Raw genomic sequence first — 20,434 nt, 5'->3', positions numbered from 1 at the left:
TCCCAATTGCCTGCATTTGGCCCACATTCCTCTATTGCTGTCTTACCCATGTAACTCTCTAAATGCTTTTTAAAAGACAAAATTGTACCGCCTCCACCACCACCTCTGGCAGCTCGTTCCAGATACCAACCTGTGTGAAAAAATTGCCCTTCTGGACACTTTTGTATTTTTCACCTCTCACCTTAAATCTATGCTCTCTAGTTTTAGACTCCCTTTGGGAAAAGATATTGACTATCCAGCTGATCTATGCCCCTCATTATTTTATAGACCTCTAAAAGATCACCCCTAAGCCTCCTATGCTCCAAAGAAAAAAGTCCCAGTCTATTCAGCTTCTCCTTGTAACTCAAAACATCAAGTCCTGGTAGCATCTTAGTAAATCTTTTCTGCACACTTTGTAATTTAATAATATCCTTTATACAATAGGGTGACAAGAACCGTACTCAGTATCTCAAGTGTGGCCTTACCAATGTCTTGTACAACTTCAACAAGACATCCAACTCCTGTATTCAATGTTCTGACCAATGAAACCAAGCATGCCGAATGCCTTCTTCACCACTCTGTCCACTCTACTTTCAAAGAACTATGAACCTGTACCCCTGGATCTCTTTGTTCTATAAGTTTTCCTAAGATCAAGCACAGTATCGACATACTGTGCTTGACTGAAGTCATTAGGTTACATTTGAATCAATTTTTAAAAGCGGCATCTCGGCCTTTTGGCTAAGATGCAAATGAGAGCAAGCCTTGGAGGAGGAGTTATGCCTACTCTAGTCAGCTTGGATCATGCAGATCAAGCCCAAGACAGGGGGTGAGAGTCCTGTCCTGTCAGCTTGGAATGGGAGTATCTCAACTTGTTGAGACTCTGAATTGGACTTGATTTGATTGGACTGGAATAAAAACAAAAAAAAACTACCATTAACATTGAGTAAGTGATGCCCTGACTCGATTTAACAAAATGCATCACCTTGCATTTATCTAAATTAAACTCCATCTGCCATTCGTCAGCTCACTGGCCCAATTGATCAAGATCCCTTTGCAATCATAAGAACATAAGAAATAGGAGCAGGAGTAGGCCATCTAGCCCCTCGAGTCTGCCCCGCCATTCAATAAGATCATGGCTGATCTGTCGTGTCTCAGTTCCACATCCCCGCCCTCTCCCCATAACCCTAATCCCCTTGCCTATCAAAAACCTATCAACCCGCGTCTTAAAAATATTGAGCGAGGCAGCCTCCACCACTTCAACGGGCAGAGAATTCCAGAGATTCACCACCCTTTGAGTGAAGAAGTTCCTCCTCAACTCCGTTCTAAACCGCCCCCCCTTTATCTTAAGGCTGTGCCCTCTAGTCCTACTGTCCTTTCTGAGTGGGAAGAGCCTCTCCACCTCTATCCTATCCATCCCATTCATCATCTTATATGTCTCAATGAGATCTCCCCTCATTCTTCTAAACTCTAATGAGTACAAGCCTAGTTTAGTCAGCCTCTCCTCATAGTTCAACCCTCTCAACTCCGGTATCAGCCTAGTAAACCTCCTCTGCACTCCCTCCAAGGCCAAAATATCCTTGTGTAAGTGCGGCGACCAAAACTGCACACAGTACTCCAGCTGCGCCCTCACCAGTGCCCTATACAGCTGCAGCAAGACCTCCCTACTTTTATATTCAAATCCTAGATAACCTTCTTCACTGTTCACTATGCCACCAATCATGGTGCCATCTGCAAACTTACTAACCATACCTTCTAAATTCTCATCCAAATCATTAATATAAATGGCAAATAGCAGTGGACCAGCACCGATCCCTGAGGCACACCACTGATCATAGACCTCCAGTTTGAAAAACAACCCTCTACAATCACCCTCTGTCTTCTGTCACCAAGCCAATTTTGTATCCAATGTTACCTCACCCTGGGTCCCAAGAGATTTAACAGTATGCTTCAATCTACTATGTGGAACCTTGTCAGAGGCCTTCTAAAGTCTATGTAGACAACATTAACTGCACTGCCCTCATCTACCTTCTTGGTTACCCCTTCAAAAAAGTTGGTCAAATTTGTGAGACATGATTTTCCACTCACAAAGCCATGCTGACTGTCCCTAATCAGTCCATGGCTCTCTAAATGCCTATAGATCCTGTCTCTCAGAATATCTTTTCACAACTTACCCACTACAGATGTGAGGCTCACCGGCCTGTAGATCCCAGGTTTTTTCCTTTTTAAACATTTGCCACCCTCCACTCTTCAGGCACCTCACTTGTGGCTGTCGATGATTCAAATATCTCTACTAGGGGGCCCACAATTTCATCCCTAGTCTCACTTCATCAGGTCCCGGGGATTTATCTACCTTGATGCGCTTTAAGACTTCCAGCACCTCCTTCTCTGGTATATGTACACTCCTCAAGACATTACTATTTATGTTCCTAAGTTCCCTAACTCCCCCTCTTCCTTTGTGGTAAACATGACTCCAATCGGTGAAGAGCTTTCCCCAATTTCCATCAACACCAGTTTTGCTAGGATTCCTTGATGCCACATTCAGCATCATAGATGTCCATCTTCATCCAATTCGGTTCACTCCATGTAATGCTGGGGACCTCTGGAGGCTGCCGAAATGGGTCATCTGCTCAGCACTTCTGCCTGAAGATTGTTGCAAAAGCTTTACTTTTAGCACTCGATGTATTGGGCTCCACCGTCATTGAAGATGGGGATATTTGTGGAACCCCCTCCTCTAGTGAATTTTTTAATTGTCCACACCATACATGGCTGGATGCGGCAGGACTGCAGAGCTTAAATCTGATCCGTTGGTTGTGGGATTACTTAGCTCAGTCTATTACTTGCTCCTTATACTGTTTGGCACACAAGTGGCCTGTTTTGTAGCTTCACCAGGTTGACATCTGGCATGGTGGTAGCTACTCAAATATTAATACATGTATATTACATTCTATGGAATAAGTGGCTTACAGAGTCCAATAAAGCGACATAACAAAATAATTCTGAAAATTTAATGCGTACTTTAACGCAAGTATTTGAATTATAAACAATATATTAGAAAATTACAACTACAAATTTCTCCACTGGAAGATACCATACAACCAATCAATTTCAGCAGTTGAACATTGTGACTCACAGGCCTGCACAAGTCATTTTACTCTTTTGTGTGCATATTTATTGCAGAATGTTCAGTTAAGATGCAAAATTATCCCTCACACCACCACGAACAATAGCTATGTAAATAGGTGCATAAAATGGGAAAGGAAATTCATACTATCAGCTTGTAAAATAATAGTTATTTATCAACCAATACCACAGGATTATATCAAATATGGCTTTTAAGGAAGGAAATCTGTCACCCTTACCTGGTCTGGCCGACATGTGACTCCAGACCCACAACAATGTGGCTGACTCTTAAATGCCCTAACAAACCATTCAGGTCAAGGGCATTTAGGGATGGACAATAAAAGCAATGCTCACATCCCCTGACTGAATGAATGAAAAACACATTGTCATTGTTGGAAGAACAAAGCAAGAACATATCCAATATCTGCATTTGTTGATGCCAGTGGCATGCAACGAAGGACTGGTGTTTAACAGTTTGACATGTGCCTATGTGTGATAGATCAATTTCTTCAGTTCTACATATCCAGTCCTGGCATAAGTCCCAACCCAAGTGAAACAGAAGATATTAAAGACATGCTAACTCCTCAAGATAAGGATGGTCTTCAAAGACCAAGTCACTTTAATTTCTTATCTCCACACATTCCTAATTTTGCTCAAAATCACCATTGCTGAGGGAATTGTTGAGAAAGGGTGTGCCTTTCCTGTGCCATGGAAACCACCAAAACCACTCTGAAGCACTGAAATTATCAGAAGCATTGAAATTGCAATTTTATGACCCTAGAGAGACAATGACCTGGAGACAGATATCTCTGAGTTAGGCCAGGAAGCATACATTCTAGAAAAAGGGGAAAAAGGTGCAATCCAACGACTCCAACTTCAAGTGGGAAACATGACATTTAGTATTTAGAATCATGCATTTTCTATTTGGCAAAAGATTGGTTAGAGGCTGACCCAAGCCGCTGGAGATGATCTGACAAAAACCATTGATAGTGCATTACCAAGATTGCAACGTCACTTGATAAAGATTCAAGGTCACGACTGAGACTTTGAATACAAGGGCAGCATGGTGACATAGTGGTTAACACTGCTACTTCACAGTACCAGGGACCCAAGTTCGATTGCTGCCTTGGGTCACTGCCTATGTGGAGCCTGCACATTCTCCCTGGGTCTGCGAGCAAAAGATGTCAGTTTAGGTGTATTAGCCATGCGAAATTCTCCCTCCATGTATCTGAACTGTTGCCGGAATGTGGTGGCTAGCGGATTTTTCACAGTCATAAAGTCATAAAGGTTTACAGCAATGAAACAGGCCCTTTGACCAACTTGTCCATGCTGTCCTTTTTTTTTAAACCCCTAAACTAATCCCAATTGCCCACGTTTGGCCCATATCCCTCTATACCCATCTTACCCATGTAACTATCTAAATGCTTTTTAAAAGACAAAATTGTAACCGCCTCTACTACTTCCTCTGGCAGCTTGTTCCAGACACTCACCACCCTCTGTGTGAAAACAGTGCTCCCTGGAACTTTTGTATCTCTCCCCTCTCACCTTAAACCTACGCCCTCTACTTTTAGGCTCCCCTACCTTTGGGAAAAGATATCGACTATCTAGCTGATCTATGCCCCTCATTATTTTGTAGACCTCTGTAAGATAACCGCGAAGCCTCCTATGCTCCAAAGAAAAAATTCCCAGTTTATCCAGCTTCTCCTTAGAACTCAAAACATCAAGTCCCAGTAGCATCCTAGTAAATCTTTTCTGTACTCTTTCTAGTTTAATAATATCCTTTCTATAATAGGGTGACCAGAACTGCACACAGTATTCAAACTGTGGCTTTACCAATGTCTTGTACAACTTCAACAAGACGTCCCAACTCATAAGAACATAAGAAATAGGAGTAGGAGTAGGCCATCTAGCCCTTCGAGCCTGCCCGCCATTCAATAAGATCATGGCTAATCTGAAGTGGCTCAGTTCCACTTTCCCGCCTTCTCCCCATAACCCTTAATCCCCTTGCCTACCAAAAACCTGTCTACCCGCGTCTTAAATATATTTAGCGAGGCAGCCTCCACCACTTCAACGGGCAGAGAATTCCAGAGATTCACCACCCTTTGAGTGAAGAAGTTCCTCCTCAACTCCGTTCTAAACTGCTCCCCCCCCCCCTTATCTTGAGGCTGTGCCCTCTAGTCCTGCTGTCCTTTCTGAGCGGGAAGAACCTCTCCAACTCTACCTTATCCATCCCTTTCATCATCTTGTACGTCTCAATGAGATCTCCCCTCATCCTTCTAAACTCTAACGAGTACAAGCCTAGTTTATTCAGCCTCTCCTCATAGCTCAACCCCCTCAACTCTGGTATCAGCCTAGTAAACCTCCTCTGCACTCCCTCCAAGGCCAAAATATCCTTGCGCAAGTGCGGCGACCAAAATTGCACACAGTACTCCAGCTGCGGCCTCACCAGTGCCCTGTACAGTTGTAGTAAGACCTTCCTACTTTTATATTCAATCCCCCTCGCTATGAAGGCCAGCATCCCATTTGCCTTCCTGACCACCTGCTGCACCTGCAGGCTGGGTTTTTGCGACTCATGCACAAGGACCTTCAGGTCCCTCTGCACCGTAGCATGCTGCAGCTTTTCGCCATGTAAGTAGTAGTCCTTCCTACCATTATTCCTACCAAAGTGGACAACCTCGCACTTGCCAACATTATATTCCATCTGCCAGTTCCTCGCCCATTCGGTCAGCCTATCTAGATCCCTCTGCAGACTTTCCACACCCTCCGCACAATTTGCCGTTCCACCAATCTTTGTGTCATCAGCAAATTTCGACACCTTACACTCAGTTCCCTCCTCCAGATCATCTATATAAATGGTAAATAGCTGAGGCCCCAGCACTGATCCCTGGGGCACTCCACTAGTCACCAACCGCCAATCCGAATAGCACCCATTGACACCCACTCTCTGCCTCCTATTTGACAGCCAATCCCCTATCCACGCTAACACCCTACCCCCAACTCCATGCCCTCTAACCTTCTGTAACAACCTCTTGTGCGGCACCTCATCAAACGCCTTCTGAAAATTGAGAAACACCACATCCACCGGTTCCCCTCTATCCACCGCATGAGACACATCCTCATAGAATTCCAATAAATTTGTCAGACATGACTTCCCCTTAACGAAACCGTGCTACATCTGCTCTATCAAACAATTCTCCTCAAGATGCCTTGCTATTTTCTTCTTAATTACGGATTCAAGCATTTTCTCTCCTTAATTACAGATTCAAGCATTCTGTATTCAATGTTCTGGCCGATGAAACCAAGCATGCCAAATGCCTTCTTCACCACACTGTCCACCTGTGACTCCACTTCAAGAGCTACGAACATGTACCCCTAGTGTTAAATCTAAGCCACTTGTGACTAATAAATAAACTTTAACTTTACTTTAAGCTAGGTAATTTCATGGTCACATCAGATACATTTATCTGACTGCCCAACTCAGTGATATAACAGAAGATCTACAACTTGACTTAATTGGCATCATGTTTAGAACCATAAGAACGAGGAGCAGGACTAGGCCATCTGGCCCCTCAAGCCTGCTCCGCCATTCAATAAGATCACGGCTGATGTTTTTGTGGACTCAGCTTGAATGATCAAATTGATCAGGTACGTTTTGTGCAATACAAATGCTAGCAGCTACAAAAAGATTCCAATTCAGAGATTGTGGAACGCACTAATGGAAAGATTGCCTTATTCAATTCAGCATGTCTAAGAACATGCAAGACCATTTGAGCTTACCAGGTCAAGCCAAGCATCGTCCAGGGAGTCACTTTTAAAGACAGACAGGTCATCGTACTGGAATCTTTGCAACCTGATATTCTTCAGCAACTTCATCTCTCACATACAGGCATAGATCGGACAAGTTGACTCACAAGAGGGACAGTCTATTGACCAAGTATAAACAATGACACTGAAGTCATCATGAAGAAGTGTGTGACATACCAAATCATATGCCAAGTCATATGCCCCACAAGGCTGTGCTCTCAGCCCCTTACTATACTCCTTGTACACCTATGATTGTGCAGCCAAATTCCCCTTCAATTCGATTTTCAAGTTTGCAGATGATACCACCGTAGTGGGTCGGATCTCAAACAATGACAAGATAGGGAACCTGGTGAACTGGTGCAATGACAATAATCTCTCCCTCAATTTCAATAATATGAAGGAGATTATCCTTCAGTGAAGTGGAATATCAATCACACTACTTCTTCTTAGATCTAATGGCCTGCTAAACAAATAATTTGCATTATTAATTCCCTAAATTTAAAATGCATACAGACCAAGCAAGTGCTAGATACCTCAATGTTACATCTGAGACTGACACCTTTAAGTGCAATTTTTCTATCACTGGCAGAGCTCATGTTTTGATGTGGGTATGCCGGCGTTGGACTGGCGTAAACACAGTAAAAAGTCTGACAACACCAGGTTTTAGTCCAACCTATTTATTTGATAATATACTCACAAGCTTTCGAGGGACACCCTCTTCGTCAGGTGAATGGAGAGTTCTGGCCTCAGACAGAGCATATAAAGCACAGACAGTTTAGAGATTACTGATTAGAATGCGAATCTTTACACCTAACCTGCTGTTCAAGACCTGAAGTGGCTGATAATGTGAGTGGAAGGAGCACTGATCACAGTTTAAAGAGATGTGTATTGTCTCCAGACAGTACAGTAAGTGAGGTTTTGCAAACCCAGGCAAGTCACGGGGGTTACAGATAGTGCGACATGAACCCAAGATCCCTGTTGAGACCGTCCTCATGTGTGCGGAACTTGGCTATCAGTCTCTGTTCAGCGACTCTGCGCTGTCCTGTGTCATGAAGGCCGCCTTGGAGAATGCTTACCCGAAGGTCAGAGGCTGAATGCCCGTGACCACTGAAGTGTTCGCCAACAGGAAGGGAACAGTCTTGCCTGGTGACTGTCGAGCGATGTTCATTCATCCGTTGTCGTAGCGTCTGCATGGTCTCCCCAATGTACCATGCTTCGGGACATCCTTTCTTGCAACGTATCAGGTAGACAATGTTGGCCGAGTTGCAAGAGTATTTACCATGTACCTGGTGGACGGTATTCTCACGTGTGATGATGGTATCCGTGTCGATGATCCGGCATGTCTTGCAGAGGTTGCTGTGGCAGGGTTGTGTGGTATTGTGGTCACTGTTCTCCTGAAGGCTGGGTAGTTTGCTGCGAACAATGGTCTGTTTGAGATTGTGTGGTTGTCTGAAAGCAAGAAGTGGGGGTGTGGGGATAGCCCTGGCGAGATGTTCGTCTTCATCAATGATATGTTGAAGATTCCGGAGAAGATGTCGTAGCTTCTCCGCTCCGGGGAAGTACTGGACGACGAAGGGTACTCTGTCCACTGTGTCCTGTGTTTGCCTTCTGAGGAGATCGGTGCGGTTTTTCGCTGTGGCGCATCGGAACTGCCGATCTATGAGTCGAGCACCATATCCTGTTCTTACGAGGGCATCTTTCAGGGTCTGGAGGTGTCTGTCACGATCCTCCTCATCTGAGCAAATCCTGTGTATACGGAGGGCTTGTCCATAGGGAATAGCTTCTTTAACATGTTTAGGGTGGAAACTGGAGAAGTGGAGCATTGTGAGATTGTCTGTGGGCTTGCGGTACAGTGAGGTGCTGAGGTGACCGTCCTTAATGGAGATGCGTGTGTCCAAGAATGCAACTGATTCTGGGGAATAGTCCATGGTGAGTCTGATGGTGGGGTGGAATTTGCTGATATCATCATATAGTTGTTTCAGTGATTGTTCACCATGAGGCCAAAGGAAGAAAATGTCATCGATGTATCTAGTGTACAGCATCGGTTGAAGATTCTGTGCAGTGAAGAAGTCTTGTTCGAACCTGTGCATGAAGATGTTGGCATATTGAGGTGCAAATTTGGTCCCCATGGCTGTTCCATGTGTCTGGATGAAAAACTGGTTGTTGAAGGTGAAGACATTGTGGTCCAGGATAAAGCGGATGAGTTGTAAAATTGCATCTGGAAACTGGCAGTTGTCAGCATTGAGTACTGAGGCAGTCGCAGCAATGCCATCGTTGTGGGGGATGTTGGTGTAGAGCGCTGAGACATCCATTGTGACGAGGAGTGTCCCTGGTTCAACTGCTCCGTGTGTGCTGAGTTTCAGTAGGAAGTCCGTAGTGTCGCGACAAAAGCTGGGGGTTCTTTGTACAATGGGTTTCAGGATGCAGGACCGTGAGAATACCGTCCACCAGGTACATGGTAAATACCCTTGCAACTCGGCCAACATTGTCTACCTGATACGTTGCAAGAAAGGATGTCCCGAAGCATGGTACATTGGGGAGACCATGCAGACGCTACGACAACGGATGAATGAACATCGCTCGACAGTCACCAGGCAAGACTGTTCCCTTCCTGTTGGTGAACACTTCAGTGGTCACGGGCATTCAGCCTCTGACCTTCGGGTAAGCATTCTCCAAGGCGGCCTTCATGACACAGGACAGCGCAGAGTCGCTGAACAGAGACTGATAGCCAAGTTCCGCACACATGAGGACGGTCTCAACAGGGATCTTGGGTTCATGTTGCACTATCTGTAACCCCCGTGACTTGCCTGGGTTTGCAAAACCTCACTTACTGTACTGTCTGGAGACAATACACATCTCTTTAAACTGTGATCAGTGCTCCTTCCACTCACATTATCAGCCACTTCAGGTCTTGAACAGCAGGTTAGGTGTAAAGATTCGCATTCTAATCAGTAATCTCTAAACTGTCTGTGCTTTATATGCTCTGTCTGAGGCCAGAACTCTCCATTCACCTGACGAAGAGGGTGTCCCTCGAAAGCTTGTGAGTATATTATCAAATAAATAGGTTGGACTAAAACCTGGTGTTGTCAGACTTTTTACAGAGCTCATGTTTGGCAGACCAGTGGTTATCTATTTATCATGCCATACTTTTGTCCACTCTATCTCTCAGAAACTAGAGAGTAACTTTTAAAACGGCAAATATAGAACAGTGACAGTAAAAATGAAGGTACAGAATTGCTAAACACCACGCTCATGACAGAATTGCCAAACAACACTGGGTCGTGAACGAAGCCCAGCCAATCTCTCAAACCGGCCTCCACCGTCTACACTTTCTGCTACCTCGGAAAAGCTGCCAGCATAACCAAGGATCCCAAGCACCCCAGACATACTCTCTTCCACCTTCTTCCATCAGGAAAAGGATAAAAATGTCTGAGGTCACCTACCAACTGACTCAAAAGCAGCTTCTTCCCTGCTGCTATAGGACTTTTGCATGGACCTACCATGCATTAAGTTGATCTTTCTCTACACCTAGCTATGACTCTAACACTATATTCTCCACTCCTTTCCTTCTTGATATGTTTTGAGTGTATAGTGCGCAAGAAAAAATATTTTATACTGTATATTAATACACATGATAATAATAAATCAAATCAAATCACATCCAGGGTCCCAGAGAAAGTACATGGCAACCAACGTGACAATTTGCTTGGGATTAAGATCCTGAGAAATTATTTATAAGGACGTAATGGTGAGACAAAACTGAAGGCAAATCAGTTCCATTTTAGCTCCTCAGCAACATCGAGTCCTATTGGATCTTGGACAAGATCCAAAATGCAACCTGGAACAACATCCAAGAATGACAATTCCACGGATCACTGTTAGGGATAGCAGTAGGCCATCACTAAAAGGCAAGTGTGTCGTGCAATTCAATCTTAGATACAGCCTCAGTTTCACTTTGTCTTGTGAGCAGAAAAGAGCACAGCTCTGATAAACTCAAACTTTTGACCTTTGTATAAATGTTCTTAATTTGCCTAGAAACAAAGGAACCAATAATGTTTACCCAATCCCTAATCAGTGATTGGTGCCTTTATATCATTATCAAAACACAATACAGAGGAAGAAATTTCAACAAGGTACAAGTAAAATTTTGAGTTGCTACAATTTCCTGGAAAGTCTGAGCCAGAGCAATGATTGTTCTAAGCGTCCAGACAATTCCAACTATTGATTTCCATACACAAATGTCATTATACTGGAAGATCCATAGATTACATAAATTACCTGAATAAAAGCTTAACTATTTATTGTAACTCGAACACTGCTAGTGCATGCTTAACCTTGCAATGCTGAACAACATTTCTAGTCTGAGGAGCTAAAACCAACCTGCATTTAAATGCCATTTTGACACATCAGGTTTGGATCCTGAACATATAAAGTTAAAAATAATCAGTCGTATAAACAGTACTTTGAATGTTAAAAGAATGACCAATTTTCTACCACATGTAGCCCTTTCCCAATCTGCTCTCTTTTTTTCATTTGTTGTGGAATGTGGGCATCGCTGGTTGGGCCAGTATTTATTGCCCAGCCTTCATTGCCCTCGAACTGAATGGTTTGCTAGGTTGTTTCAGAGGATGTGAGTTAACCACCTTGCTGTAGGTCTTGATTACACGTAGGCCAGACATGTAAGGGGTAGCAGATTTCCTTACCTGAAAGGTACATTAGTGAACCAGATGAGCTTTTACAACAATTGACAATGGTAATCACCAGATTTTTAATTTTAGATTTTTTTTTTCTTAATTCAAATTCCACCATCCAGGGATTATCATGATCTCAGGATTACTAGTCCAATGACAATACCACTACACCACCATCTCCCCATAATATCACAATGCTTGTTAAATTTCAGATTGAAGGAACAGAGGTGGGCCATTCAACCCCTCAACCTCTTCTGCCACTTATTCAGAATATGGCTGATTGATGGTTTATTTCCATCTATTTACCTCAGTTTCATAATCCTTAATACCTGCACTTAACAAAAATCTACCTACCTCATTTTGTAAATTTTCTAATTGACATAGCTTCAACTGCTTTTTGAGGAAAGACTGCATCATTTTGGTGCATCTGTCCTGAACCCCTTGTAGGTCCAATATATCTTCCTGAGGTAAGGTACCCAGGACAGAATTCAATGCTCTAAATGCAGCCCAACCTGTCATTTTTTATTCTAGTCCTCTTAAGATAAAAAAAATCAGAAAATCCCTACAGTTCAGAAGAGGCCATTTGACTCAAAGTCTGCATCAACTCCTTGACCCTCTCCCCCAACCTATCCCCGTAACCCCACTCATTTCCCATGGCTAATTCCCCTAACGCACACATCTTGGGACACTGAAGGGCAATTTAGCATGACCAATTCACCTAACTTATACATCTTTGGACTGTAGGAGGAAACTGGAGCACCCACAGAAAACCCACGCAGATACAGGGATAATGTGCAAACTCCACACTTCAGGCAGTCACCCAAGACCAGAGTTGAACACGGGTCCCTGGAGCTGAGAGGCAGCAGAGCTAACCACTATGCCACCCAAAGGCCAACATTCCATTACCTTTTTTAACTTTTCTTTGTTCCTGTGTGTACTATTTAGTGAGTTTTGTATATTTTTTGATATTCTGCTACCTTTATGTAGGCGAGATATAGATTTTTGCAGTGGGAAACTGAGGGCTGTAAAGTTTTGCAGTCTTAGCTGGCCTTTAGCAAAACATTTATGACTAATACGTGGAACTTCTTTATACTGGAGCACACAAGAGAGGCATGAGGGGTGGATGAATAATTATCATTCCTGCATATTAACATTTCAGTTTTGCATGTAACAACTGGAATTATTTCTGAACTGAAGCAATAATAGCTTGTTTATTTAAAAGGTCTTACATGGGATGATCTGAAGAACTCTGTTTTTCTTCATGTTGGCTGGCAAATTGCCTGTCCTCATCTTGTCATTCTGAATTTTGATTGAGGTCAGTTTCTAGGAAAAGGTAACCACCAAATTCAATCGGAACCTAATAATATCTATCACAAGTTTTTAAACTGGCATTAAAAAACATGCAAAATACATTTCAATTAGCTGCTTCTCAATAAGGAGTAATGCATTTCTTACAACAGAATTTTCTAAAAGGTCACCGATATGAACAGTTTTCCTCTCCACAGATGCTGCTTAACCAGCTGATTATTTCCAGCATTTCTGTTACGTATAATTCAGTTGTTGTTTAGTCAGGAACACACTCAACAATGCTACCCTGATCTGAAGCAAGCTGAAAAAGCCATTTTACATTTTATAACCAACAAAACCTCTGGAGCATATGAAATTCCTGCAGAAATTCTGAAACATGGCAGAGAAGCATTTCTGGCATGGCTGCACAATCTCATATCCCTTATATAGGAAGAAAAGTGCAGTCTGGACAAGTTCAGGGGCATGACTAAACACCGGAAGGGGGAAATGTTGAATGTGGTAACTGCAGAAGCGGTTCCTTATTGTCCACCACAGGAAGAAGATCACAAGGATCCTTCTCAATCACACCTTCCCGAAGACCAAAAAGCTCCTTCCAGAGTCGCAGTCTGGCTTTCACCAATCAAAAGGCACCGTATAGATGATCTTCCCGACATGGCAAATCCAAGAAAATGCAAGTAACAATGTCAATTGCTGCACATGGTCTTTCCTCATCTCAGAAAAGCCTTCTACTCTGTCAATTGTGAAAGCTTATGAAGTATGTTCCTCAAGTTTAGAAGCATTCAGAAATTTGTTGCCATTCTCTGCTTACTCCATAATGACGTGCAAGCTGTCATCTGCATGGAACTATCCCAGAACTGATTTTAGTGGAGACTGGGGTTACATCGAAGTACAATATTGCACCAACTCTCTTGTCCATCTTTCTTGCTGCAATACTAGATCTCACATACAGCAAATTATCCACAGAACAGACAGGAAACTTCAACTGAAAGCACCTTCAATCCAAAATCAAAATGATACTAACTTCAATCATGGAGCTCCTGTATGCAGTCACACTTAGGTGCACGCTCATTCAGTAAATTAGCTCCAGGACATTGACAACTCCTCCTTTGAAGCAAGTCCAAAAATGGGCCTTTCAGTCAACATTCAGAAAACTAAAATCCTCCCACATCTCCCACAGCATTACATCTTCCCCCATCAATTAGCATCAAAATCAGTTAGGACAATTAGGGATAGGCAATAAATGTCGGACTGGCCAACGATGCCGAGATCATGTGAATGAGTAAAGAGAAAGAGATCTTCAAAAACGTGCACCATTTTCCATTTCTTGTGATCTTCCTCTCAATAACGGATGACAAAATTCATCACCTCCTCCTGGGTTCCAGCTCAGCCTTCGGCGACATCAGATGAGGAAAATAGAACATAGAACATTACAGCGCAGTATAGGCCCTCTGGCCCTCGATGTTGCGCCGACCTGTGAAACCAATCTAAAGCCCATTTAACCTATACTATTTCAATATCATCCATATGTTTATCCAATGACCATTTAAATGTTGGCGAGTCCACTACTGTTGCAGGCAGGGCATTCCACGCTCTTACTACTCTGAGTAGAGCCTACCTCTGACATAGAACATAGAACACTACAGCACAAACAGACCCTTCGGCCCACAAGTTACACCAACAGGGAGAACATCTGTCCTATATCTATCACCTTTGAATTTAAAGCTATGTCCCCTCGTGCTAGCCATCTCCATCCGAGGAAAAAGGCTCTCACTGTCCACCCTATCTAATCCTCTGATCATCTTATATGCCTCTAACAAAAACAGCCTCAAGTCCCTCAGCCTTTCCACCATACCAGACAACATCCTGATAAATCTCCTCTGCACCCTTTCCAATGCTTCCACATCCTTCCTATAATGCGGAGACCAGAACTGTACTCAATACTCCAAGTGTGGCTGCACCAGAGTTTTGTACAGCTGCGAAACTCAATCCCTCTACCAATAAAAGCTAACACACTGTATGCCTTCTTAACAACCCTATCAACCTGGGTGCCAACTTTCAGGGATCTATGCATTTGGACACCAAGATCTCTCTGCTCATCCACACTATCAAGTATTTTATCATTAGCCCAGTACCCTGTCTTCCTGTTACTCCTTCCAAAGTGAATCACTTAACATTTTTCCGCATTAAACGCCGTTTGCCACCTCTCAACCCAGCTCTGCAGCTTACCTATGTCCCTCTGTAGCCTGCAACATCCTTCCGCACTGTCCATAACTCAACTTTAGTGTCATCCACAAATTTACTAACTCATCCTTCTACGCCCTCATCCAGCTCATTTATAAAAGTGACAAACAGCAGTGGCCCCAAAACAGATTCCTTGCGGTACACCACTAGTAACTGAAATTATTTGAAGACCAGGATCTTAAATCTGAGAGTAAGATCGTGATTTACCATGCAGCAGTGGTCCCTGTGCTCCTATATGCTTCAGATAATTGAACCACCTGCAGCAAGCATCTCAAATAACTGGAGAAATACCACCAGCGGTGCCTTCACAAGATTCTCCAAAACAGGTGGCTAGAAAAGCAGTCCAACAGCAGTATCCTCTCCAAGCCATCTGGCTCCAGACTGAGACACTAATGACTCAAAACCATTCTACTGGGTGGGACATGTCGCTTGTATGCCTGGCACCAGACTCCCGAGGCAACTGCTCTACTTGGAACTTGGTTGTAGTAGGAGACTCCCAGCAGGACAATGGAAACACTTTAAGGGTATCTTTAAAGCGTCCAACTAAAATGGAGAGATTTCATTCAGGGAAAGCACTGAACACACAAACCTCATTACATAAATGCGGAAGCAAAGTTGAGGCATCAGGGAGAGAACATAAGCCCCTCAACAACCCATCCACCCAATCCTCCAAGGAGCACCTGCCTCACATCAGCAACCTCAAAACCTCGAACAGGGGTGAAAGGAACAAAAACTTGAAATAATTTATTGCTATTGAAAAAATATGAATGCAGCCTTCCATCCAGCATAGACTTCATAATATGACCTAAATAATTTCATAAGAACATAAAAACTAGGAGCAGGAGTAGGCCATCTGGCCCTTGAGCCTGCTCCGCCATTCAATAAGATCATGGCTGATCTGAAGTGGATCAGTTCCACTTTCCCGCTGTCTCCCCATAACCCTTAATTCCCCTGTCTATCAAAGACATATCTACCTGTGACTTAAATATATTTAGCGAGGTAGCCTCCACCACTTCAACGGGCAGAGAATTCCAGAGATTCACCACCCTTTGAGTGAAGAAGTTCCTCCTCAACTACGATCTAAACTGCACCCCCTACCTTATCTTGAGGCTGTGCCCTCTAGTCCTGCTATCCTTTCTAAGCGGGAAGAATCTCTCTACCTCTACCCTATCCATCCCTTTCATTATCTTATACGTCTCTATAAGATCCCCCCTCATCCTTCTGAACTCCAACGAGTACAGACCCAGTCTATTTAGTCTCTCTTCAGAGGCTAACCCCCTCATCTCTGGTATAAGCCTAGTGAACCTCCTCTGCACTCCCTCCAAGGCCAAAATATCCTTGCACAAGTGCGGCGACCAAAACTACACACAGTACTCCAGCTGCAGCCTCACCAGCATCCTGTACAGTTGCAGCAAGGCCTCCGTGCTTTTATATTCTATCCCCTTCGCTATAAAGGCCAGCATTCCATTTGCCTTCTTGATCACCTGCTGCACCTGCAGACTGGGTTTTTGCGACTCATGCACAAGGACCCCCAAGTCCCTCTGCACCGTAGCATGCTGCAGCTTTTCGCCCTTTAAATAGTAACCCCTCCTACTATTATTTCTGCCAAAGTGGATAACCTCACGCTTGCTAACATTGTACTCCATCTGCCAGGTCCTTGCCCACTCGCTCAGCCTATCCAGATCCTGCTGCAGACTTTCCACACCCTCCGCGCAATTTGCTTTACCACTCACCTTTGTGTCATCAGCAAATTTCGTCACCCTACACTCAGCCCCCTCCTCCAGATCATCTATATAAATGGTAAATAGCTGAGGCCCCAGCACTGATCCCTGCGGCACACCACTAGTCACCAACCGCCAATCAGAATAGCACCCATTGATACCAACTCTCTGCTTCCTATTAGACAACCAATCCTCCACCCACACTAACACCTTACCCCCAACTCCGTGCACCCTAACCTTCTGTAGCAACCTTTTATGAGGCAACTTATCAAATGCCTTTTGAAAATCTAGAAACACCACATCTACCGGTTCCCCTGTCTACCGCACTAGTCACATCCTCATAGAAATCCAATAAATTTGTCAAACACGATTTCCCCTTAACAAATCCATGCTGCGTCTTCTCTATCAAACCATTCCTTTCTAGGTGCCTCGTTATTTCTTCTTTGGCGACGGATTCAAGCATTTTTCCAACTACAGACATTAAACTAACCGGGCTATAATTCCCTGCCTTTTGTCTGCTACCTTTTTTAAACAGCGGCGTAACATTAGCCGTTTTCCAATCTTCCGGCACTTCCCCGGAATCCAGTGAATTTTGGTAAATAATCACTAAGGCATCCACTGTCACCTCTGCCATTTCTGTCAGAACCCTGGGATGCATTCCATCCGGTCCTGGGGACTTGTCCACCTTCAGTCCCATTAGTCTATCAAGCACTACCTCTCTACTGACAGTAATCGCATTCAGGCCCTCAACTCCTACCATCCTTCTATCTTTAATATCTGGCAAACTATTCGTGTCCTCCTCCATGAAGACCGAGGCAAAAAAACTTATTTAAGGCCTCAGTCATTTCCTCATCTCCTACCACTAAATCCCCCCTCTCATCCTCTAAGGGTCCAACATTCACTCCAGCCAGCCTCCTCCTCTTTATATATTTGTAAAAACTTTTACTGTCCTTTTTTATATTTAGTGCTAGTTCAGCTTCATAGTCTATCCTTCCTTTCTTTATCAACTTCTTAGTCATTCTTTGTTGATTTTTAAACCTTTCCCAATCTTCTAATCAGCTACTACTTTTAGCCACTGGGAACGCATCAGATTTTAATTTAATACTCTCCTTTATTTCCTTCGCTAACCATGGCTGGTTATCCCTTCTCCTACATTCCTTCTTTACCATCGGAATATATTTCTGCTGAGTACCGAAAAAGATCTCCTTAAAAATCCTCCACTATTCCTCAGCCGTCCTACCAACCAATCTGCGCCCCTTCTTGTAGGCTCAGCTCCACTTATCCACCCTCTCACAATAACCCTTAATTCCTTTACTGTTCAAGAATTTATCTATCCTTGTCTTAAAAACATTTAATGAGGTAGCCTCAACTGCTTCACTGGGCAACCGTTAATTGATCACTGCTTCCAGCATAGATCCAATAACTCACTTGTAAACCAACGAAGGGCTTAATTCATCTAACCAATAGTCACAGAATCCCTACAGTGCAGAAGGAGGCCACTTGGCCCATTGAGTTTGCACTGACTACAATTCCACCAAGGCCATACCCTCTTAACCCCATGTATTTACCCTGCTAATCCCCCAACGTTATGGGGCAATTTACCATGACCAATCAACCTAACCTGCACATCTTTGGACTGAGGGGGGAAACCGGAACACCCGGAGGAACACTTGCAGACATGGGGAGACCATGCACACTCCACACAGACAGTGAACTAAGCTGGGAATCAAACCTAGGTCCCTGGCGCTGTGAGGCAGCAGTGCTACCACTGTGCCACCGTGCTTGTCAATCGACAAACTCATTTATTCATCTTTGAGTACAGTATCAGTGTCACAAGCTAACATTAATCAAGCCTTTTAAAAGCATTAAAAGAATGGAACATTTTTAATATTTGCCTCAGTTAGTTACTAAATTGACAAGTTTCTCAATTTCTCACCTTAAATTCTTCCTCCAAACCATTGCACCCTGATCCAGATACTCTGTTGTAAAGTTTTTGCAAGTGGCTTTCAAGTGATGTCACTTCCAACTCTGTGTCCCCGTATAAATAATGCTCCAATAGTGCTTGATATATAAACACGTACTGCATCTACAATGCAAGAGCAACAAGTTTACTTCCACTATTGACATTGTGCAAAATCACCGATGTTCCTGTCTTAAGTCCATGTATCCAAAGGTGAGAGTAGCCAAGAAAAAAAAATCTGAAAACTTTTTATGACAAGGAATCATGCAATTAAAGAACTTTTTATAATCTGTAGTGAATGCCTAATCTCACCAAAGTGACCTCAGCATTCAATGCAGTCAGCACACATAATACAGCATGGAGTCCATCCAACAGCAAAATGTGATCTTGCAAAGGACTATGGCAGTAGATGCGAACTATTTTTCAATGTGAACCCATTTTAATACACTAACATCTTCTCAAGGACAATATGGGTAATGCCAGACTTGTCAGCAATGGCAACATCCCATGAAAGAATATATATATATATAAATACTTGAAAATTAGCATGACCCCAGATGCCAGCAATAACAAAACAGCATGGTAACACTCAGCATACATTTAAAGTTCATTTATTATAGATTAACATTCAATAATGCATCATGAAAATAGGAAAATCTGCATTTGAGAAGCACTGTGTGAAAATATCGCTGTAAATACTGCATTCATGTATTCTCTACAGTTACTGGTGACAGAAGATTCAGTGGAGCCCTCTACTTCTACATACATCCTCTTCACAACCCCACTGCCATTACTAACTCAATGAGCTGCCCTTTTATCCAACCTCTCATCTAACATGACCCGTTGAAGACTCAGGCTCCAGTGTTCTGCAATATGATTTGTGCTCCGCTGCTCCACCTAACCCAACCGAGACTTAGGCTGCAGTGCGCCCCCATACCACCGCCCCCACCACCCCCGAGACTTGTGGAATACCATGTTTCCACAAGCAGTCAGCAATAGAGCGCACAATCCTGGTGTAAAGAGTGGCAACTCTCCACAAGCCTGATCATTTGCAGAGAGCTTCTAGATTCTCTCCTCCCAGGTTTGCTGGCATTGGAGGCAGTGGTTGATGCAAGGTAGATGTTGGAAAAATAATGACAGAATTCCATCATCCAAAAGTCAGAATTCCACCAAATTGCAGAAATAATGAATCCCACAGCCCTGACATATCTCAGCTCTCCAAACTCCCCCAGCAAGTTGACTTCAAAATGCCATGTTCTTGTTCACTAATCTCTCTATGGCCACATCCTATCCAATTTTAGCACCTCTCTCATACCTGCTCCAATACCAAATAGTTGACAATCCCAGGCTCTCCGTTCCACCAGTGGGTGCATTCACTACCATCTATGTTCCTCTCTATGAACTTAACAACCCTCGGACTTGTCACTGTTCTCTTTACTTTCAAACTATGCTTTTTTAGGTGTCTCTTCCATTCCTTTCTTTAGGCTCCTTTCTCTTTATTGTAAAGTACATATTTCAGCATGTGAAACACTGTACATAATCACTATAAACATCCTGGAGGGTTACCAGAAACCAGAAACTGAGTTGGACAAGCCATATAAATTCTATGC

General features: G+C 43.4%; 1 protein-coding gene across 3 annotated transcripts in view; it reads right to left on the bottom strand.

Moving 5' to 3' along the window:
• ptpra (protein tyrosine phosphatase receptor type A) overlaps positions 1-20,434 on the bottom strand; it is a 257,679-nt gene that overhangs the window by 26,600 nt on the left and 210,645 nt on the right. For all 3 annotated transcript variants that reach the window (XM_080196539.1, XM_080196648.1, XM_080196610.1), the window contains 2 exons: positions 18,801-18,950; positions 12,824-12,917 (listed from right to left, as the gene is read on the bottom strand). In XM_080196539.1, the coding sequence (XP_080052665.1) occupies positions 12,824-12,917; positions 18,801-18,950 (244 nt within the window). The remainder of the gene's footprint in view (positions 1-12,823; positions 12,918-18,800; positions 18,951-20,434) is intronic.

Source organism: Carcharhinus amblyrhynchos, chromosome 1 (genome assembly GCF_965287045.1).
Source record: "Carcharhinus amblyrhynchos chromosome 1, sCarAmb.v2.hapA, whole genome shotgun sequence".
NCBI lineage: Eukaryota > Metazoa > Chordata > Chondrichthyes > Carcharhiniformes > Carcharhinidae > Carcharhinus > Carcharhinus amblyrhynchos.
The sequence above is the reverse complement of the archived record's forward strand: the minus strand, read 5'-3'. Positions and strand labels throughout refer to the sequence as shown.